Here is a 24042-nt window from a genome sequence, read left to right as displayed (position 1 = left end):
CCGTGAGCCAACAAATACGGAGGATGCAGAAAGGTCAGGGAGTGACCACTGTGTATCCCCAGAACAATGTGGCCTTAGTTGCTAATGCTCCTAAATAATAACAACAACAACAACCCCATCTTCAATAATTTTAACAAGTTCTTTTTTGAAAGTTTCGGCTCCTTGATCTGCACTTGTGACTTCTCCCTAGATTTTTAATCTGTTCAACCAGCCCTTACCAGTTTTAAATGGTTCCACATTTTTTTTTTTTTTTTTTTTTTCCCTTAGGTGAATTTTCTTCAGATCATCATATTGGCTAATCTCTCTCTCTTTTTTTTTTTTTTTTTTTTTATGATATTTAACTTAACTGAATTCTGCATTGGATATTATCTTCAATAATATTAGTTAACGTCTTCCCATTTCAATCTTAATAGCCCGCCTAGCCCTAGTTGCTTGCATTGGAACAGCTATCTTTCTAAAATTAATTCTTTATTTTTTTATAATTGTTCTTACGGTTAAACTTGCAAGTCCTAAATTATGGCACACATCCGCTTGTCGTTAACTGGAATCGATTTCTTCAAAACATCTAATTTAATTTTCAAATTCAGTCTTTTTCTTACATTTATAGTCTTCGTACTGCACCCAGACATTGTTGCTCTTTCATTCTTATTGGCCATTATTAACTCTTTGAAAATGTAACTGCGTTGGTGCATTAGTTACGATACAATGTTCAAGTAAACTGTCCATTACGCCCGATGTCTAATACTGTACTGAGTGATGATTACACTTCGGATAAATGCATATAACGCAAATATTACAAGCAATATACTTGATCATTTTTTAAAATGTTGATCTCGGAACTACGTAACAAGTGTGACTGTACTGCAATGAAATTAGCATGCGAGAAAATTTCACTGAGTGTGGGAAATTTTCTCAAGTTGGCATGGGAAACATTTTAATGCTGTTTTGCTATTCATTTTCAAGCTATCGACTCCATCAAATGAAACGATTTCGTTAAATATGCCAAAAATGCAATCTGTAAAAGAGCGTTATAGTGATCTGTGACAGTGTTATAGTCAGATACGGGTTATAATATAAGAACAGCGTTATAGCGAATCAGCGTAAAGCGAACCGCGTTATAACGGGGGCCTGCTGTATATATACAGCAGGCCCCCGTTAGGTCCTTGAGATTGTCACAGACATTCTCTCAGATATGCCAGTCAAGCTGTACTTGCTACCTGGGAGTCTAAAACGCTGATGGAACTGATATTCGGGTGACACTCAAGTCAAGTGGACCCAATTTCGGCGAAGTCCGGACGGTCTGTGACAGCCAAATCCTCTGCTTGCACCTTCACGATGGTGGGACTGTTTGTAATCCTGGGTATAATCTCCATGCACAAGTACATGGTGGGTGACCACAGAAGTGTGAATCAACGTAAGCAGGGGTCAAGGTGTGGCGTCCACACCACATGGAGGAATGCCGCCCCTCTATGTTACCAGGCAGTACTAGGTGGTAGATGACTCTCATCAACCAGTGAAATACCACCACTTTGCTTATTGGAGGCTCGAAGTGGCGGAACCCACGTTTAGTCTCTAGAGCTAAGTTCCGGTCAACCCTTCCCTATCTCTTCCATCATGCAGTATGATTGATGGAGGTTATGATGAACGTCGTGGCAAGATCCAATATTCCTTACATTTCGAGGGTACAGCTCTAAAACGGTGTTCACAGGCCAGCTGTTAGTTAGTACACCACACCGAACCTATTGGTAACTCTCTAGGAGGCTTCCGGATCATCTAGTGTATAATCTTGCTACCTCTACTCTGCCAGGTAGTGACTGGAGGGAGTCCGAGTAGTGTGTATGCGGGGAGCATTGTCGAGGCCACGTTATGTCAAGGATCTGGGTATATTCTTACCACATGTACGCATATCGAAAAATTTCATTACTTCATACAGCACGTCCCACCCACTTTTTCTTACTATTGAATACACCATAAATTGTCAAACTAATAGAGAAAGCTTATCTGCGAAAAGATCTAAACCTCCCAAGCACGTCCTAATTCATTTCACAAATATATGTGGTCTCAGTTCTAATCTCAACGATGCCCATTTTCACTTGCAGTCTGCCAAACCCCATGTACTTTTTCTGACAGAATCTCAGTTATTGGTTGATTCAACTACTGCTCATCTCAGATGCCCAAATTATTCGCTGTATGATTCCTTTCGCCTCAAAAGGTGGTACCTGTGCATTTGTCTGTTCTGATATTCCCTGTCAGAGACTTGGCAATTTGGAATCTCCTCCCTTTGATCTTCTCTGGCTTAAAATCTCTCTACCTCATTGTGTCAAATTCATCTGTTGTCTCTACCATTCTCCCAACTCCACTAATTACTTGGAGCTCTTTGATTTCCTCTCTTTGCAACTTGACTCTCTCCAGTCCAACTTTCCTAACAGTGAGGTAATTTTCCTTGGGGATTTTAATGTTCACAACTCCAGCTGGCTTCCGTTTTCTAGTCACACCGATCCAGCAGGTCGAGATGCTGAGGCTTTTCCAATTACTAATGACCTAGCACAGATTGTTCATTTACCTACAAGAATACCAGACAATCCTAATCATACAGCCAATGCGCTTGATCTTTTTCTCACAAACAACCCTTCTAAGTACACGGTCGAAGTGGGAGGTCCTTTAGGCACTTCAGATCACAACTTGGTGATTTTCTCTTCTCCAATGGAACCTTTATCTCATGGCTATTCCCATCCTCGTGTTATTTGGCATTACAAGAATGCAAAATGGGATGACCTGCGAGACTTCTTTTCTTCTTTTCCATGGTCGGATTACTGTTTCAAAACTTCTGATGTCAACGTTTGCTCATATCGTGTCAGTGAAATTATTCTTGCAGGAATGGAATCCTTTATCCCACACTCCACTTTAAAATCTCGTCCTTTATCTAAACCTTGGTTTTCCAATAAATGTGCTAAGGCTGTTCAGGAGAAGAATGTTGCATATTGTAATTGGCTTATTTTTGATTCTTCAGTTTCATTTTCTGCCTACACCAAAGCTTGCAACAATTGTAAAGCAGTTATTAATCAGTCCAAACTAGAGTTTGAACAGACTAAGAGTAGAAAACTTGCTTCTTGCCCTAATGGTAGCCGAGCATTCTGGTCTCTTGCCAAAGCTATTGGCCGCAACTTTTGCCCACCTCTGTCCAAACCAGATGGTTCTGTTGTCACTTCAGCCAAGGATAAAGCTGACCTGCTAGCATCCCATTTTTCTTGCAGCTCATGTATTAATGATTTTGGTAAAACACCTCCCACCATTCCCAACACGCTCCATTCAATGCCTCCTGTGGTCTTCCGTCAAAAGGATATCAGAAGGATTTTGATGAATCTTGATGCTAAGAAAGCTCCAGATCCTGATGGTATTTCTCCACTTGTTCTCAAAACCTGTGCTCCTGAACTTACTCCTATTCTTTGCCGCCTTTTTTCACTTTCTTATTCCAAATGTGTTTTTCCTTCTGCTTGGAAATTTGCTCATATCCAGCCAGTTCCTAAAAAGGGTGACAAATCCCTCCCATCCAATTATCGTCCCATTGCAATTACTTCTACTCTTTCTAAAGTGATGGAGAAATCAATTAACTGCCATCTCTTAAACTACCTAGAAACTTTCCATCTGATCAATGATCGCCAGTATGGATTCCGTCAGTGTCGATCCACTGGTGATATTCTGGCTTATGTTACCCATTTATGGACTAATTCAATGGAAAGGTTCAGTGAAACATAAATAGTTGCTCTTGACATCTCAAAGGCTTTCAATCGTGTTTGGCATAAAGGTCTTCTAAACAAGCTTCCATCTTATGGTTTGCCAACTGTTTTTAGTAATTGGTTATCCAGTTTTCTCTCTGATCGCTCACTGAGGGTGATGGTAGATGGCTCTCTGTCTTCTAACTTCTCCACTGCCGGTGTCAACCAAGGTTCAGTTCTTTCTCCCACTCTTTTTCCTCTTGTATATTAATGACCTTCTTCCATTGACTGGAAATCCTATCCATAGTTTTGCCGATGATAGCACATTGCATTCCACTTTTCATTTTGAGAAACCTTGTCCTGTTCAATCAGCTTCAACTTCTCGAAAATCTGCTACCAAATCCTTAAATGCCGATCTTCAGGTAATTCTCCAGTGGGGCAAAGACAACTTAGTTGATTTCAACGCTTCTAAAACTCAGTCTTGTCTTATATCTCGCAAAAAGGATTCTTCTGCTCCTATGCTTATCTTTAGTGACACTCCGATTTCTAGGCAAAATGATATATCTCTTTTGGGGATTACCCTGACTTCTGATCTCTCTTGGCACAAGCACATTAGAAATATTGCTTCCTCCGCATCTAAAAAACTTGGTTTTCTCTTTCGCTCTCAGCGTTACTTTTCTTCCAAACAGCTGCTCACTCTGTATAAATCGCAAATCCACCCTGCCATGGAATATTGTTCCCACATCTGGGGTGGTGCCTCCAAAACCTCTCTCAGGCTTCTTGATTCCATTCAGAAGAGGGCAGTTAGGTTAATTAATGATTCATCTCTAACAGAGTCTCTCCACTCGCTTTCTCATAGATGTACTGTTTCTGCTGCATGCCTCTTCTACAGATACTTCCATGGGCACTGTTCTTCTGAATTGGCTTCTATAATTCCTGCTCTCTCTTTCAAAATAGTCCGAACACGTGCCGCCACCAGCCAACATCCATTTACTGTCCAACTTAAAACTCACAGAACCAACTTTTCATCTTCCTCATTTATTCATTCAACTGCCGTTTTCTGGAACAACCTTCCTTCATACGTATTTCCTGAAAATTACAGTCTACAGAAGTTCAAGTCCAATATCAACAAATATCTTCTTTCGTCTTCTCAACCTCCAACCCAAGCACAGTACTAAGTACTATAGGTTCTAATACCTCTCGTGTTTGGGGTTCACATAAAAAAAAAAAAAGAAATATATATATATATATAAAAGTGCAGCCAGAAATGTTAAAATATTCAGTTAACAACCTGATTGGGAATATAGAAATCTGCTGAAATATCTAAAACAATGAGTAAAGCAAGATTCTGGTGTTTCACAATGTTTTCAGTCAATGTCAGATAAAGATCAAAAGATATGATCTCTTAGTTCCATAAGAAAATATATTTTGATTAATTTAAGAACCAGCAAAGAAATAGAATTTGTCTTAAATTTGTAAGTTTACTGGAAAGTAGATTTTAATGAACAGAATGACTATAAGGCCTTAAACTGATTAGAAGATAACCAGAAGAAAAAATTGTTAGTGATGTTAATAATGACAAGTTAAGTAATGTACACAGTACATCCGATCTTTATTTCTTAAATTAATTGAATTGTTTGCTTTTTTGTGACTAATAGAAGTGGAAAGTAAATAATTGATTATCTTGTTGCCAGTTAATTACTAATTAACTAATAATATATAAAAGCAATTGTTTTCACTTCACAGCGCATTCAGCATTTTGTAATACTTTTTTCATCCTGGGTTTTTAAATAAAAGTTTAAATGTAATACATTCCTCAGCTTGTAGTATGCAATCAACATTCTTGAATATACAGTACTTAATATTTGTGTAATGAAATGTAACACATTTCACATTTCTGCTGTGATTAATATAATAAGCAAATAGTAATAATTCATGATTTATATGTTTAGTAAACTGATAAAAAACACAAGCTCCTCAAGAAGCAGCTACTTTCATATGCACACTAAGAATATTTATTTTCTGTGCATTTGCCATTGCCTATTAATTTCTCAATTAGTGCAGAACAACAACATATATAATATCCAGTGCTTCAGCTATAATATACAGTATAATATGAATAGCTAATGCCAGTAGCGTAGCTACCCTTTTTCAGGCCCGGAGGCAAAGAACATGTTCGGGCCCCTACTTAATTAATGAAAATTGCAAAAAGAGGAGACGGCCAAAGATGCTGGGCCCCTAAAGGGCCGGAGGCAATTGCCTTCCCTGCCTACATGGTAGCTATGTCATTGGCTAATGCAATACTTGTATACAACAAAAAAAAAAAAAAAAAAAAACAGATTTCTATTTGTCTAATTTTAATGAAATTTGAGATGGGTCGACAAGTGTTTCTAAAAGAGCCACAAAATTTCATGAAATTCCATCCACTGAGAGTCAAATTGTTACATGTGAATGGATGGATATGGTGGAAAAATAGATGCTTTACACATATGCAAAGAAGCCTAAAAAAATGGAAAAGAAGAGTCACTAACTATCCAGTGAAATGTGGCAAAATTAGTTTACTTCAACCTTCACCCCACATAGCCTTGTTTCTTGATTTTACTGTTTTTCCTAGTCATGTTATTGCTCAGAGGATCAATGATGTCACTTACAAAAACTACTTTATATATTAGCTGAAACTTTAATTCTATCGTTCTGATGATGAAAATTTATAATTCCTGATGCATTAATGAGTTTATTTACTTTAGTATTAATATTATAAAATTTATATATTTTTACTAATATTATTTAGTTGAGTAGAGAATTAGTAATACACAGTTTATGAAATTTATGACTATCATTTGAGTGGTTTAAATTTAAAGGCTGTACTTATAGAAAATTTGATTAGTTAATAATAATTTGATTTATATGTATTTTAACAGGTTTCAACAGAAGCTATTTTATCAAACAAATATGTAATGATGGAACAAAGGAAATACATTATTTTAGACAAAGAAGAAGAAGAAAGTGGAAGGATCAACACCACTACCATATTATGACTGAAAGTGGTAGCACTATTAGTGTTAACATACCAGGTACTGTAGTGTTTACCTTGTTTAATTGTGGCAGTCATTTGATGAATGTTTAAGCTAATTTCTGGGCTTATGGTCAGAAATTAGCTTAAACATTTATTTTAATTATAAACATATTTGTTTTAATTAATCTATAAGGATACAAAAGGGGCAGGGATTACTTTTGTAGCAATAGTAGATGCTCAATAAATCGAGTGACAATAAATCAATCTTTTTATGTTAAACTCTGACAACCACTCCACTAAAACCTCCATAGGAATACTAATTTAAAATTCTTGTTAATTCAGACATTTAATGCAGTTCTCAATAAATTAGCAGTTTTGTGACGAAATCCTAAAAGACTATGTTAATGAAAACTGTTTGTAAGTAAACCTTTCCAGATCCTGTTGCTGCTGCAACAGGATCTGGAAAGGTTGAGCAGATGGGCTGAGAGGTGGCAAATGAAGTTTAACATTGACAAATGTAAAGTACTACATATGGGAAACAGCAACCCCAGAGCAACGTATCAATTCTTTGGTACTTCACTGACAGTGGTAGAGAATGAAAGGGACCTGGGGGTGGTTGTGCAGGCAGATATGAAGTTCTCTGAGCAGTGCAGATGGGCTGCAAGAGTAGCTCATGGTGTATTGTCAATGATATATAGGAATTTTTCTGGCAAGGATAAGGAGGTGATTATTCCCTTGTATAAGGCAATGGTCAGACCACACCTAGAGTACTGTATACAGGCCTGGAGGCCTCATTTCAAGAAGGATGTAGAGCTGCTGGAACGAGTACAGAGAAGGGCAACAAGATTAGTGAATGGAACAAAGGGGTGCTCTTACGAAGAAAGGCTTAAGTTTTGCAAATTACAGTGTTTGGAGACTAGGCACCAGCGAGGTGATCTGATAGAGGTGTATAAAGCATTGAATGGTTTGAGCATGCTCAATGCTGATGGGATTCTTCCTCTTGCTCAGAATAATCACCTGAGAGGCCATAAATTCAAATTGAGGAAAGACAGATGTAGGATAGACGTGTGGAAATTTGCCTTTAGCCAGCGGGTGGTTGGTTGGTGGAACAGACTTCCATCCCTCGTCGTGGAAGTTGATAGCCTAAATAAGTTTAAGGCTCAGCTGGACAGGTATTTCGAACGAACAGAGGGGTGAAGTTGAAGTGGTTATTTTTTATTTATTTATTTATTTTATTATTTTTTTTTTGGCTGATGCTGCATAAGCTTTCTTTCTTGCATCAAATGCCTCTGCTAATGCTAATGCTAAATTCAAGCAGAAGAAGGCAGGGAGAATATCAATGGCATGGTCATTACCTCAGTTTATAAGCTATTTTTTATCTTCTCATTTTCTCTCTCTCTCTCTCTCTCTCTCTCTCTCTCTCTCTCTCTCTCTCTCTCTCTCACACTGACAGGTATGTCAGACATGAAATGTATTTACAACACTGCAGTAATTTTGCTTGTTTAGAATGATGTATTACAGCATTCTCTCTCTCTCTCTCTCTCTCTCTCTCTCTCTCTCTCTCTCTCTCTCTCTCTCTCTCTCACACACACACACACGCACGCACGCACGCACAGGAAAAGGCCATATGATTATATATACAAGGTGTCTCAAAAATACACGCCATAGCTTCAGGAATGAGTTCCTCGTATGTAGACATGTAGACAATAAAAATATTTTATATCAACATAGTTCCGGAAATGCTTGGTTCCCGAGTTATTAACTCTAGTGTCTTATCTCCCACAGGTGATTTCCTTCATCACAAGGTACTGACAGAATCTGGTGGTTTTCCATTCCGACCATGTACTCAAATCAGGCGCAAGCAGATATGCACTTTATGTACGGTTTGGTGGATGGCAATGCTCTGGAGGCTCATTGTTTGTACCACGAAAGGTTCCCAGAACGAAAATGTCCAGACAGGAAAACGTTTGAAGGTATCCATTGCTGCCTTTGTGAACATGGGACCTTTACACCTCTTGCTGCCAATAGAGGACGACCAAGATCTATGACTCACTAAGTAGAGGAGGAGATTTTGGATGTTGTGCATGCCACTCCTGGAATCAGCACCCGCAGAATAGCAATGCAACTGGCTGTTCAACGTTCGACTATTTTGAGAGTGTTGCGAGAACACAAACTGTATCCTTACCATCTACAACAGGTACAGGCCTTGTCACCAGCAGATTACCCTGAGTGAGTAATGTTCTGCCAGTGGTTCTTGCAGCAGTGTGGTACAACTCCTCACTTTCCTGCCTTAGTGATATTCACAGATGAAACACAGTTCACATGAGACGGAATCCAAAACTTTCACAATCAGCATGTATGTGCTGAGGAAAACCCACATGCAATTCTTCCATCACATCACCAACAACGGTTCAGCCTTCAACATCTGAGCGTGTGTTTTTGGTGATAAGTTATTTAGGCCCCATGTTCTTCCAAACAAACTCACAGGGCAGGCGTACATTCCGGTTAATAACTCGGGCACCAAGCATTTCCGGAACTATGTTGATATAAAATATTTTTATTGTCTACATACGAGGAACTCATTCCTGAAGTTATGCCGTGTATTTTTGAGACATCCTGTATATATATATATATATATATATACAGGGTTTCTCAAAAATATTGGTACAAACGTTTAGGGGAGGTAGGTAACATCTAAAGGAATGTGAATCGCATAGGAACCCATAACCGGAAACGTCACGGGAAATTAGTAGCAGAGGCACAAGAAGCAGAAATGACACAAGACAGTAATTAGTGGCAAACATTTATTTGATATAATATTAACAATGGAGTACGAGATGGATGCATTTCATGATGTTACAACGGATGCTCGAAGGTTCCACCATGAGACGCGATGCATGCATGACACCGACGCAGTATGGATTGCCAGACACGGTCGAACACACCTGGAGTTTCTTTGACAGTAGCAGCAGCGCAGACGAGTCTCGCCACGAGATCCATTTCCGTCTCCACAGGCGATTCATACACGATATATTTGAAGGCCCCCCCCCCCCACAGAAAGAAATCAAGGCTCGATAAATCAGGTGAGCGTGGAGGCCAGGCAGCGGATCCACCATGGCCAATCCATCGACGCCCAAAACACCTGTTCAAATGGTAACGAACACACCCTCCATAATGGGCAGGCGCCCCGTCATGTTGAAAACAAATGTTGCGTCTCACATTTGCTGGAACATCATCAAGTAACCCTGGTACAACTTGTTCAAGAAAGATCCGATATTTAGCGGAGTTCATGCGGGATGGTAACAGGTATGAGCCGACTAAGCAGTCACTGACCATACCTGCCCACACATTTATTGCAAAGCGATGTTGTGCCGCATGGGGGCGCACACTGTGTGGGTTTTCGTGAGCCCCACACATGAGCATTGTGCTGATTGAATAAGCCTTCCCGAGTGAAATAAGCCTCATCCGTTAACAAACCATAGGCTGGAAAATTCAAGTCTTGAACACTTTCTTGGAGAAACCACTGTGCAAAAGCTACAAAAGGATGATCTTGGGGGAGCAGTAACTGAACCCTTTGGAGATGAAAGGGGTGTAAGGAATCATCGTGCCAGACACGCTTTACAGTGCAACGAGACACTCCTAAGGCAGAGACAACGGCACGTGTGCTGGTAGCAGGATTATTCTGGACGGCATTCAACACACTTTTTCCATGGCGGTTTCCCGCCATGGAAAAAAGTGTGTTGAATGCCGTCCAGAATAATCCTACTACCACGTTCACGTCGAATGTGGTCTGCCCGCACTACTCCTGTTACTTCTAAATGACCCATAATCGCACAAATTTTGATGCACATGCGCAAACAAACAGTGGTCTGGTACATGTCTGTCTGGGAAGCGTTCTCCATAAATTTGTTGAGCGGCTTGTCCATTGCCCTCTGCTAATCCATACACTAGGTGCATGTCTGCCAGCTCACAGTTCGTATATCGATGCATGCTCTTCGTGCGGAAACTACTGCTTGAATGAGTAAACCAGAAATTTTCCCTCTCGCGAACTGATGAATAGCACTGTCTACCGACTTACGGTGACGTTTCCGGTTATGGGTTCCTATGCGATTCACATTCCTTTAGATGATACCTACCTCCCCTAAACGTTTGTACCAATATTTTTGAGACACCCTGTATATATATATATATATATATATATATGTTAGATGGTAGATAGGACCAGAATAGGTAATGAGCTACCAAATGAAGCTACGGAAAGATATAGCAAAAATAAATCGCTTTTGAAATTGCTTTTCAGCATTAAGTACTTCTTTTTATTTTTCCTATATCTTTCCATGTTTTCTGTAGCTCCATTTGTTAGCTCATTACCTATTCTGGTCCTCTCTATCATCTAATCATATATACCATTATGGTCATTGAGTTCCTTCTGCCAATATATGTAGAGTCCCTAGTCCATAATCCATATTACTATATTTTAATATATATATATTACAGTATTTATTGAAATGAATGCCAAGGAAATCATATGACTAATGAAATTTAATAAGAATATGGAATATAGGTATTCATAGTAAAAATATTTTGATGGCATTAATCTGATGTGATACTCCTTTTCTGTTTCAATAATTCTATAATTTTCTATTTCTCTAATTCTATATTTTTTCTACATTTTTATCATTTATTTCTTATATATATATATAAAATAATTTTATTACCAAATTGAAATGCATAAATGCAAATAGTACCCCGGTAAAAGAAAGTTCAAAGGGACTTAAAAGCAATAAAATGAGAAGAAAAAAAAAACTACAAAGTTGCAACAACAGAGGCTCCAGAACCAAACCATGTCCTTTTTATGAGGACTATAGAAAGAGTCAGAAGCCATAAATCACCTAGATTTGATGAGTTAAACATGGTCAATGCATCATTGATAAAATAAAAAATAAAAAAATTGGTTGCATTTCTTAATATGTTTATTAAATGCACCAGGAATGGCATTACAAATAGATGATTTCTTGGGATGTACCAGACCATGAAGCTGCAGAGGTCAACAATGTCATTAGTTTCACACATTGAGTTCGTTAGACATTTCAAATAAAGAAAGCACCGTGCATTTTCTACTGCTGTATTAAGCAAAGACTACATTGATGGCGATTGGTACAACCTGAATTTGATTGCTAACCAGCATGATACCTATATTCAGAATTTAATAATATATTTAGATTTGAAGGATCAGAAGATGACCAGGCAACAGACTCATGGGTAAGAATAAGCATTAGAAATAATTGCAAACATTTGAAAATACCTTTTGGGTCTGATACCTTGGACATATCAACTTTCAAGTCGCAAACACCTAACTGGCAATGAAGACAATGTAGTTCCACATAATTAAATCTACAACAATCCTAGTAAGAGTGGGCATTTCTTAAAGACAAGAAATTTAGTTTTAAATGGATTAATGTTTAAACAAGATGCTTGTAAATAAGTAATGATATGATTAATACGACCCTGGATTTGCTCATCAAACCTTGGAGAAACTTGCAAAGTTGCAGGAGGACCAGCATTACTATATATATTACACAGAAAATGTTCTAGTAAAGTAGAGAAAAAAATTCTTACCATGAACTTCTTCCTTGAGGAATATCAATTGACAGAGGAAAAGCTTTGCATCAGCAGTAGACTGGAGTAGATTCATTCAATCTCTTCATTTGCCAAGTCCCTTAATGAATATTTTAAATAGAGTATAAGTTTAAATTTTTAACCATTTAACAGTTCTCCCCCCCCCCAAGAAAACATTCAAAATTGTCAGAATTTTTAGTCTGTTTTCCCAACAGACTTCTGTATCTGTTCCCCAAACTTAAAAACATTTGTATTTATATATCTTGAAACCAAATTAACCATACACATGTGAGAGACATCACTACCTCAGTGGGGTTTAATTTTTATCTACAATCTTAAAACAAGATAGTTGCCATTTGATGTAAGTGCCGCCTATTTAGAACTCTGATCCTGAATAAATTACAATATTCTTTAGGAAAGAGGATAGTACACAGTCACTGGGTTTTGAACTGCCATCTTGAAACAAGATGGATAACAACTTTAATTATAGGTGAATCTGTTTGGAACTCATTTGTTTACACTCTGAGTGAAACAACATTTATAGGTCTTATGAGTGGGTATGAGGACACACTACTGGAGTTATTTTTATTTTGATATGTCATCTTTTAACAAGGTGGTGGCCATTAGTTACAAGAGCCATCTATTTAGAACTGAAGTTTACAATTTGACCTAAACCAAATTTACACAATATAGTGGATTAAGAGAGGGCTAAGTTTACAATTTGACCTAAACCAAATTTACACAATATAGTGGATTAAGTGTACCTGCCATCATTTATTATAGGTGCAATCTATTTGGAACTCCTCTGTTTACACTCTGAAACAAAATTTACAGGTCTTCTGAACAGATTGGGACAACACTACTGGGGGCATTTTTATTTTGATCTGCCATCTTGAAACAAAATGGCCACCACTTGATATTAGCCTTAGCATTAGTAATGGCAACTGATGCAAGAAAGTGCTTATACAGCATCAGCAAAAAAAACAAAAATACAACACCTCCCATTTCACCCATTCATTTCCTTCAATAGCAGCTTGTCTAGTTGTTCCTTGAATTTGTTTATGCTATCACAGTTTAAACTTCCACAGTTCTGTTCTGCAACTATCATTCCTCAATTTGAGTTTATGTTCCCTCGTGTATGTAGTCAAAGCAAGAGAAAGAATTCCATCAGCATTGAGCTTGCTCAATTCATTCAAAAGCCTTAAACATCTCAATCTTATCACCTAGCAGGTGCTATGTCTCCAAATGCTGCATTTTTTTTTTAAACTTAAACCTTTCTTGGTATCAAGCCTCCTTTTGTTCCCCTCAACAATCTCATTTCTCTTCTCTGTACTTGGTGTAGCAGCTCTACTTCCTTCCTAAAATGAGGCCTCCAGACCTATATGCAGATGTGGCTTGAACATTGCCTTATACAATGGGATAATCACCTCTTTATCCGTGCTAGCAAAATTCATGTATATCATTGACAAAGTCCCCATGTGCTGTTCTGGCAGCCTGTCTGCAGTCTTTGAGAACTTCATATCTGACTGCACAATTATCCCCAGGTCCTTTTCATTTTCTACTACCCTGTGTGTGGTACCACACAGTTGGTACATTTCTCTGTGGGGTTACTGCTATCTGTATGCAGTACTTTGCATTTGTCAATGTTTAACTTCAATTTCCATTTCTCAGCCCATCTGCCTAAATTTTCTAGATCCTACTGGAGTAGCATACCATCATTCCTGTCATTAACCACCTTGCTGACCTTTGTGTCAACTATAAACCTGGACAATAAGCCTGCTGTGCCTTGATCGATATCATTAATAAATGTAGAAAACAACAATGGGCCCAATTCCTCGGGATTCCACTAATAACATTAGTCCATGAAGAGCAATGTCCTTTGATTACCATTCTCTATGTTCTCCAACTGAACCATCCCTTTATCCATAGCAGTAACTTTCCCTCAATGCTACACTGCTCTAATTTGTATAGCTGTCTTTTATGTGCAACAGTAACAAAAGCTTTCCTGAAATTGAAGTGTATGATGTCAAAATTATTTTTTGCATCTTTGTGACCACGTAATAGTATCCAATCAAATTGGTCAGACAAGGCTGCCTCTTAACTGATCCATGCTGTGATTGCATTATAATTGCTTGCCTGTCCAGATGGTCCTGCATTACTTCTTTTTAACAGTGACTATTTTCTATGGAACAGAAGTTAAACTAACAGATCTGTAATTACTGGTGTCACCCTTTGATCCACCTTTGTGAATTGGTGGTACATTTGCAGTCTCCAGTCTGTGGGGACCTCCCCTGAATCCTAGGATGCTCTTATGATTATGGCTGAGGGTTTGCTTACTTTTTTTGCTGCCTCCCTTAATATAATTGGGTAGATCTCATACATCCCATGTGCCTTTCTTATGTTTAACTTTGACAATTTCTCTTCCACTTTCCTCTCAGTTATTACAAAATCATTTAGCTCCCTGTTAGAGCTTGATAAACTTCATCCTTTTTCCTAAAGAATTCCTTATGTGTGAATGATGTAAAATACTCATTCAGTTTTTCAGCAACCTGAGCAAGATCGTCAACAGTCAAACCAATAGATGCAGCACAGGAATCACTTTTACCTCTGCCTGTGGCCATAGTTAATCTATTAGTCTGTGCATCTCCCCCAAGCTTCCAGTTTTCTGCCCCACCTAACACTGTCTCAACAGCATCAGCAAAGATTCTTGCACCCTTTCTGTTTAAGAGTATTCCATCCCTGTAGAAGCAGCCTCTCCTGTTAAGAAGCATAGACTATGCTGAGAAAATTTCTACCCCATCAGCCTTGCACAATCTCTCTAGCGCTGAATTGATTGATAAGGCTGTCATCATATACTTCCCCTATTTTGTCTGGGTATATATACTGTATTTCCCCATGTATAAGACACACCTTTTTTCGAAAAATTTGGGGTCAAAAAACTAGGTGCGTCTTATACAGTGGTTGTAGATTTTTTTACTTGCATTTCCCGCTTTTTTGCGCTTGTTGTCTTTGCGCTCATTGTTTCGCACTTGTTACCGGTATATTAGGTTACGTTTTGCCACGTTCTGCCCAGAAATGGCTCAGAAAAGATTTTCGTACAGTGCTGAATTCAAGTTATGAGGAGTTGTATGAATTTTATGATGAATAAAACTTGAGTTCAATAACTTTATGCAATAGATTTTTTTTCAAATTTCGGGCCCCAAAATTAAGGTGCGTCTTATACATGGGAGTGTCTTATACATGGGGAAATACGGTAAGTACTACCCGTTTAAAACTAGTGTTTGCAGTCCAATCCAAATAATTTATCTTTCATTGGAGCATACTCATTTTTTTTATGGATCAGTGGGAGTGATATGTACTAAATGACCTATACACTTGCTAGGTATAGCAGATTTGGATGCTGATAATAGATTTACCATTAGATTTATAATTATAGCAACAATAATTACAGTTAGTGTGTAATTACAGATTTTGCCTTTTGTGTAAATTATTTTTTCTTTAATTCCTACCCTGAAATTTTCAAAACTTTAGTTTTTTTTTTTTTTTTTTTTTTTTGTCATTAGTAATATGTTGAGTTGCTAGCATCATTTGAACCTGTTTAATGTTTCAGGAAGTTATGAGTTTGAAACAAGCAGTCATGATAATAGTGCCTGTGATGTCGAACTAGCTGTATCAGATTCTGAAGTAAGTAAGGGAAATGAAAAGTACTTCCATTTTGTTAAATTTTATATGTAGATTTTAAAGACTAATATTAGCAAGGTGAAGTGATGCAAAGAAGCAGATGTATCAAAAATTAAAAAAAGCAGAATATTCACACTGTGTCATTCGCACAAGTTAGACATTCAGTTCTGCTTTGAATTAGTCAGACTCGCTGCCTCTACCACATTATGAGGCAACTTATTCCAGTGTTCGCCACCCCACCACTCATAACTTAGCTCCACCAACCAGGTCTTCTGTTTTTTCTGAGATTTTATATTTGTGCTCCACCCAGTTCTTGTCTCACCTGTGAGGGAGAACAAGTCAAGTCAAAGTATTTTATTATTTTTTGGCGGGCTCCATGGTTCCTCCTATTTGCCGCTGAAAGTAATCTATACATTGTGTACAATTTATAATGATTAATTATACAGACTTCTCATGTGTAACAGTGCATCGAAATTGATACAGTTAATTCACTATTAGATTATTTGAAATGTGATATACAGTAAGACTGCCGTATCTGTTGGGGATACGTTCCAAGACCTACTGTGGATGGCTGAAACTGCGGATATAAGGGAACACCTGCTGATCCCATATATAATGTGATTTTCTTGTACGTACATATGTATAATAAAGTTTAATTAATAAGTTAAACACACAATAAGACATTACCAACATTAAATACAGTAATAATAAAGTACAACAGACTCTCGATTTATCGGGATTCGATTAACCGGAACACATCAAGACTCCAACTTAAAAAAAAAAATCAACCAGAAATCATAAAATTCAAGTAATAACTAGAATAGGTATAAACGGATATTTTGCAAGTCGTAAATAAGCGACAAGACCCGCCGTTATAAGTTTTCATTTCCCAATGAAGATTAGTGTACCTATTATCTTGCAACCCCCCCCGCTGTCTTCACACCTACTGCTCAAAACAAAAAATAAATAAATAAAACAAGAGACCAAATGTTTAGTTTGATTTAGTGCGTCGCGTCGATTGTTATGTTCCGTCGCACCGCAAAAGGACAAATTTTGTTTCGTTATTTATGTCAGGGATGTCTGAATTTTTTTTTTATAGTAACAATTTTATTTATTTATTTATTTTATTTTTTGTTTAGAAATCGCGAAAATGATGGGCATACACAAGAGTTGTGCTTTCAAATTAAACAAAAACTTGGTGACCAAACCATTCGCAACATTGTAAAAAATAAAGGGAAGAATCGTATTGGACACGCGAGTAGTATGTGTTAAGTTTTTTAATTTTTTTTTTTTTCTGTGGTTAACCGTGGGTAACTGAATCAGCAGATATGGAGACACAACTGTATTTCAAAGCTGCTGCCATACTCTGGCTAACAAAGATTTTTAATTGAATGAGGCATGGGACTACTACTAAGTAAGAAAATTTAATGGAGACACTTTATCATGCAAAATATTTAATTAGTTTATTGGTTTGAAAGAGCAAATTAATACAATTAGACCTAACAAAAATTAAATAAATTTAAATCAAGTTAAAATTAATGTAAAAATTAAATAAAATTGGCTGTTTTTTGGATTTCTGTATATAAATCTGTTTTCAGGCTTGCACTTTGGGTTTGAGAGAAGTCTCTCACTTGATCATGGGTGAGACTCAACTATACCAAACTGAGGAATGCTAGCTATAGAATTAATTTCTATAGCTAAGTGTTCTTGAGTGATATATAAAATATAGCGAAATTATGGATTACACAGAAACAAAATAAAAATATGTATAATATAAAAAACTAACAAAAAAAAAAAAAAAATATATATATATATATATATATATATATAAAGTTTTTGCCGTACTACTGGCTTATGTTTTATTTTATTTTATTTTGAAATATTGGATATATCTTGGCTTCATATGGAAGATGTGCATGTTGCTGCCTCTAATGAAAGCTTAATATTTATAATAGTAATTTATTTATTTCATTATATTTTAACTTTTGTCATTATTTAAATAAATATATATATATATATATACACACCAATGAGCCAAAATATTGACCTTCGCGTGCAGCCAAAACAGCTCGTACCCAGCGAGGCATGGACGCTACAAGATTTCTAAATGTGTGCCAAATGACCTTAAAAGAAGGTGGGAACTTCTTTTAATGACCTTTATGCCAAATGTGATCAAAAGTCTAAAACTGTTAAGTGCAACTGCTTGATTGGAAATAAATGGATATTATTGATAATAATAATAATTTCAGGTTTGGAGGCTTTACCTTAAATAAAAAGGACATTTCTAGAGACTGTGCAGAGATTGACAACTGGATTGATTGGAAGTGCCAAGGGTGGGTGCCCCCTATGAGAAATGTCAAACATGTGAACTGCAGAGATTGGAGATGAGACACTTGGGGAGTAACGTGGTAGAGGTGTTTAAGTCCTTTAAAGGAATAAGCAGAATGAACTGTTTTCATATCTTCCTTTGCACACACGCACATGCGAACACATACACACACAACTTCTATATATATATATATATACATACATACATAAGACTTCTACACACACAAACTTCTGTGTATATATACATAAATTATCTTCTTATTAATAAGGACAAAATGAAATACCTAATGAAATCATTAATTTTTTATTCTGATCTGTTTTAAAATACTACTAGGCTTTTTTATTTTGCATTGTTCTTTGGTAATTTTTATTTAATTAAAATTTAATTTAATTTAATTATTTAATTATTTGGTGCCTGCAGTGACTATGTATATGCCTTGTAATCTTTCTGATATTTATTTTGATTTGTCATTATTTTAAATTCTGGAAATTCTGTATTTTCTTATTTTATTTCTACCAGCATCTGTTTTATTTTATAAAAATAACATTTAACTTTGAATTTAGATAAAAAATGAATTAAAATTGAATTGGAAAATCTGCCTCAAGTTAAAATGCAAAAGCTGTCTAATTAAATTTAATATTTTTTATAGCACTCAAGTACAGAGAATGACATAACAAAAGATAGTCTTGAAGCTAATCAAACCCTGACATCTCTTTCAAGTGAGTAATGTATTAGTGCTATTCACTGATGCTGTATTATGATCACACAATTTATTTTAGCATATGATTGGATATTAACATTTTTGCTTTGGTACAAAGTTTTATAGCCAGTAATTTCATTAAAAAAAAAAAAAACAAATCCTTATGGGTACAAATTATAAAGTTTTATATATTATTGAAAATCATATTCTTAATCAAAAAACCAGTTAATGAGTAAATTAAGTTTAAAGGACCAAAACAATTTCTTGTTACTGAAGTAGCTGTGTGTGTTAATTCCAAGCTTAGTGCAGTCACTTACTTTGTGTTTAGTGATTGTGATACATTTTCTGATATATAGTAGTTATAATCAAAACTTTCACAAATTTAAATTGGATTCTGGATTGAATATTTTTTTCAATAATTAAAAGGAATGTTGGTATTAGTATTAGTAAGTTGAAAAATGTAAGGAAGTGAACATTTTCTGCCTCAGCAAAAAAATGAAATAAATCGTAATAATAACCACTCAATTCTGTTTTAAACTTATCCAGCCTCACTGTATCTACTACATTTTGAGGCAAAGTATTCCAGTTGTTCAGTCTTCTATTATTCTACCTGAGATTGTAATTTGTGCCCCCCCTAGTTCTTCTTCTCTCTCTCTCTCTCTCTTTCTCTCATAACGGAGGACAGTCCTTCCTCATTCATTTAACCACACCCTTGTACACCCCAATCAGATTTCTCTCTTTAGATGTCCAGTTGTCAAACTTTGCAGTTCACACCAAAGCCATACTTCATATGTGCAACAATTGCATAATTGTCCACTAAAGTCACTGCTGTTGAATTTGAAGCCCTTGCATATATCTTTGATCACATAAGCTTTAGATATAACCTGTTTTATGGTATTGTGGTTACTGCCTGCTGTTGGTTCCCTCGCTCTCAAGTTTTTGCTGCAGTTTCTTAGTGAAAACTAGATTGAGGAGCCCCTTGTGTTCTCTCTCTATTTCAGACATGCTGGGATTATCGATCGTCCAGTTTGCTCAAAAAAACTTATTATATAGTGTATCTTCTGTCCAGGTATTCTAACAAATTCAAGATATTACAACTACATTAAAATTAATAGTTTTAAAAGATGTATTTTCTCTTGGGAGATGTCCAGGATTCTGCAGTAATCAAGTTTATGGAAATTGGATGATTTTCACTAGCTGGTCTGATAAACTGAATGAGTCAAATAGCGAAATAAGTTGGAAAGAAGTTACAGGTTACATTAAGAGCAAAAAATGAAAATTAACTGCCTATTGAAATCACGTGATTAGTTTAAGTGAATTTTATTGTGTAAAAAGTATTACTGCACAACAGAACTACTTGATAGTTGGAAATATTCCACAATGCATTACTAAACCTCATCATTAGGTCTTATCAGCCATCCATTTTAATCCCCCCATCCATTCTAACTACTTTTTTGTAACTAAGATTAACATTAGCTTGATGGCAAAGCAATTGATAGGGTGAATTAGACAATGTTTCCCACCTGAACAGACTCTGAAATTTGATTATTGCTCACAAAACTCAAATAAGGCTGATAACTTTGATATTAATTTAGCCTATAATCCATCATACATTGAAAAATACAGATTTTTTTTTTTTTTAATGTAAACCCCAAACACAAGAGTTATTAGAACCTATAGTACTTAGTACCGTGCTTGGGTTGGAGGTTGAGAAGGTGAAAGAAGATATTTGTTGACATTAGACTTGAACTTCTGTAGACTGTAATTTTCAGGAAATACGTATGAAGGAAGGTTGTTCCAGAAAGCGGCAGTTGAATGAATAAACGAGGAAGATGGAAAGTTGGTCCTCTGAGTTTGAAGTTGGACATTAAATGGATGTTGGCTGGTGGCACCACGTGTTTGGGCTGTTTTGAAAGAGAGAGCGGGAATTATAGAAGCCAATTCAGAAGAACAGTGCCCATGGAAATATCTGTAGAAGAGGCATGCAGCAGAAACAGTATGTCTACGAGACAGCGAATGGTGAGACTCTGTTAGAGATGAATCATTAATTAACCTAACTGCCCTTTTCTGAATGGAATCAAGAAGCCTGAGACAGGTTTTATGGGCACCACCCCAGATGTGGGAACAATATTCCATGGTAGGGCGGATTTGCGATTTGTACAGAGTGAGCAACTGTTTGGAAGAAAAGTAACGCCGAGAGTGAAAGAGAAAACCAAGTTTTTTAGATGCAGAGGAAGCAATATTTGTAATGTACTTGTGCCAAGAGAGATCAGAAGTCAGGGTAATCCCCAAAAGAGATATATCATTTTGCCTAGAAATCGGAGTGTCACTAAAGCATAGGAGCAGAAGAATCCTTTTTGTGAGATATAAGACAAGACTGAGTTTTAGAATGATTGAAATCAACTAAGTTGTCTTTGCCCCACTGGAGAATTACCTGAAGATCGGCATTTAAGGAATTGGTAGCAGATTTTCGAGAAGTTGAAGCTGATTGAACAGGCAAGTTTCTCAAAATGAAAAGCGGAATGCAATGTGCTATCATCGGCAAAACTATACATAGGATTTCCAGTCAATGGAAGAAGGTCATTAATATACAAGAGGAAAAGAGTGGGGGAAAGAACTGAACCTTGGGGGGACACCGGCATTAGTGGAGAAGTTAGAAGACAGAGAGCCATCTACCATCACCCTCAGTGAGCGATCAGAGAGAAAACTGGATAACCAATTACTAAAAACAGTTGGCAAACCATAAGATGGAAGCTTGTTTAGAAGACCTTTATGCCAAACATGATCGAAACCCTTTGAGATGTCAAGAGCAACTCCTTGTGTTTCACGGAACCTTTCCATTGAATTAGTCCATAAATGGGTAACATAAGCCAGAACATCACCAGTGGATCGACACTGATTGAATCCATACTGGCGATCTTTGATCAGATGGAAGGTTTCTAGGTAGTTTAAGAGTTGGCGGTTAATTGATTTCTCCATTACTTTAGAAAGAGTAGAGGTAATTGCAATGGGACGATAATTGGATGGGAGAGATTTGTCACCCTTTTTAGGAACTGGCTGGATATGAGCAAATTTCCAAGCAGAAGGAAAAACACCTTTGGAATAAGAAAGTGAAAAAAGGGGGCAAAGAACAGGAGTAAGTTCAGGAGCACAGGTTTTGAGAACAAGTGGAGAAATACCATTGGGACCTGGAGCTTTCTTAGCATCAAGATTTGTCAAAATCCTTCTGACATCCTTTTGACTGAAGACCACAGGAGGCATTGAATGGAGCGTGTTGAGAATGGTGGGAGGTGTTTTGCCAAGATCATTAATATATGAGTTGAAAGAAAAATGGGATGCTAGCAGGTCAGCTTTATCCTTGGCTGAAGTGACAACAGAACCATCTGGTTTGGACAGAGGTGGGAGCAGAGATGGGCAAAAGTTGCGGCCAATAGCTTTTGCAAGGGACCAGTATGCTCGGCTACCATTAGGGCAAGAAGCAAGTTTTCTACTCTTAGCCTGTGCAAACTCTAGTTTGGACTGATTAATAACTGCTTTACAATTGTTGCAAGCTTTGGTGTAGGCAGAAAATGAAACTGAAGAATTAGCAAGAAGCCAATTACGATATGCAACATTCTTCTCTTGGACAGCCTTAGCACATTTATTGGAAAACCAAGGTTTAGATAAAGGACGAGATTTTAAAGTGGAATGTGGGATAAAGGATTCCATTCCTGCAAGAATAATTTCACTGACACGATCTGAGCAAACGTTGACATCAGAAGTTTTGAAACAGTAATCCGACCAAGGAAAAGAAGAAAAGAAATTTCGCAGGTCATCCCATTTTGCATTCTTGTAATGCCAAACAACACGAGGTTGGGAATAGCCATAAGATAAAGGTTCCATTGGAGAAGAGACAATCACCAAGTTGTGATCTGAAGTGCCTAAAGGACCTCTCACTTCGACCGTATACTTAGAAGGGTTGTTTGTGAGAAAAAGATCAAGCATGTTGGCTGTATGATTAGGATTGTCCGGTATTCTTGCAGGAAAATGAATAATCTGTGCAAGGTCATTAGTAATTGCAAAAGCCTCAGCATCTCGACCAGCTGGGTCAGTGTGACTAGAAAACGGAAGCCGGCTGGAGTTGTGAACATTAAAATCACCAAGGAAAATTACCTCACTGTTAGGAAAGTTGGACTGGAGAAAGTCAAGTTGCAAAGACAGGAAGTCAAAAAGCTCCAAGTGATTAGTGGAGTTGGGAGAACGGTAGAAACAACAGATGAATTTTACACAATGAGGTAGAGAGATTTTAAGCCAGAGAAGATCAAAGAGAGTAGATTCCAAATTGCCAAGTCTCTGACAGGGAATATCAGAACGGACAAATGCACAGGTACCACCTTTGAGGCGAAAGGAATCATACAGCGAATAATTTGGGCATCTGAGATGAGCAGTAGTTGAATCAACCGATAACTGAGATTCTGTCAGAAAAAGTACATGGGGTTTGGCAGATTGTAAGTGGAAATGGACATCGTTAAGATTAGAAGTGAGACCACGTATATTTGTGAAATGAATTAGGAAGTGCTTGGGAGGTTTAGATCTTTTCGCAGATAAGCTTGCTCTATTAGTTTGACAATTCATGGTGTATTCAATAGTAAGAAAAAGTGGGTGGGACATGCTGTATGAAGTAATGAAATTTTTGGATATGGCGTACACATGGTAAGAATATACCCAGATCCTTGACATAACATGGCCTCGACAATGCTCCCCGCATACACACTACTTGGACTCCCTCCAATCACTATCTGGCAGAGTAGAGGTAGCAAGATTATACACTAGCTGATCCGGAAGCCTCCTAGAGAGTTGCCAATAGGTTCGGTCCGGTGTACTAACTAGTGGCCGGCCTGCGAACACCGTTTTAGAGCTGTACCCTCGAAATGTAAGGAATATTGGATCTCGCCACGATGTTCATCATAACCTCAAAAGTCATCAATCATACTGCATGATG

At 37.2% G+C, this 24042-nt stretch overlaps 1 protein-coding gene across 3 annotated transcripts in view; it reads left to right on the top strand.

The window, feature by feature from the left end:
* LOC150086434 (katanin-interacting protein-like) overlaps positions 1-24042 on the top strand; it is a 351533-nt gene that overhangs the window by 64236 nt on the left and 263255 nt on the right. For all 3 annotated transcript variants that reach the window (XM_090372573.1, XM_090372572.1, XM_090372571.1), the window contains 3 exons: positions 6638-6790; positions 15962-16035; positions 19011-19080. In XM_090372573.1, the coding sequence (XP_090228699.1) occupies positions 6751-6790; positions 15962-16035; positions 19011-19080 (184 nt within the window). In that variant the 5' untranslated portion in view covers positions 6638-6750. The remainder of the gene's footprint in view (positions 1-6637; positions 6791-15961; positions 16036-19010; positions 19081-24042) is intronic.

Source organism: Mastigoproctus giganteus, chromosome 4, assembly GCF_048544385.1.
Source record: "Mastigoproctus giganteus isolate SK-2022 chromosome 4, ASM4854438v1, whole genome shotgun sequence".
Taxonomy (NCBI): domain Eukaryota; kingdom Metazoa; phylum Arthropoda; class Arachnida; order Uropygi; family Thelyphonidae; genus Mastigoproctus; species Mastigoproctus giganteus.
Note: the sequence above shows the minus strand (reverse complement) of the source record. Positions and strands in the feature narration are given on the sequence as shown.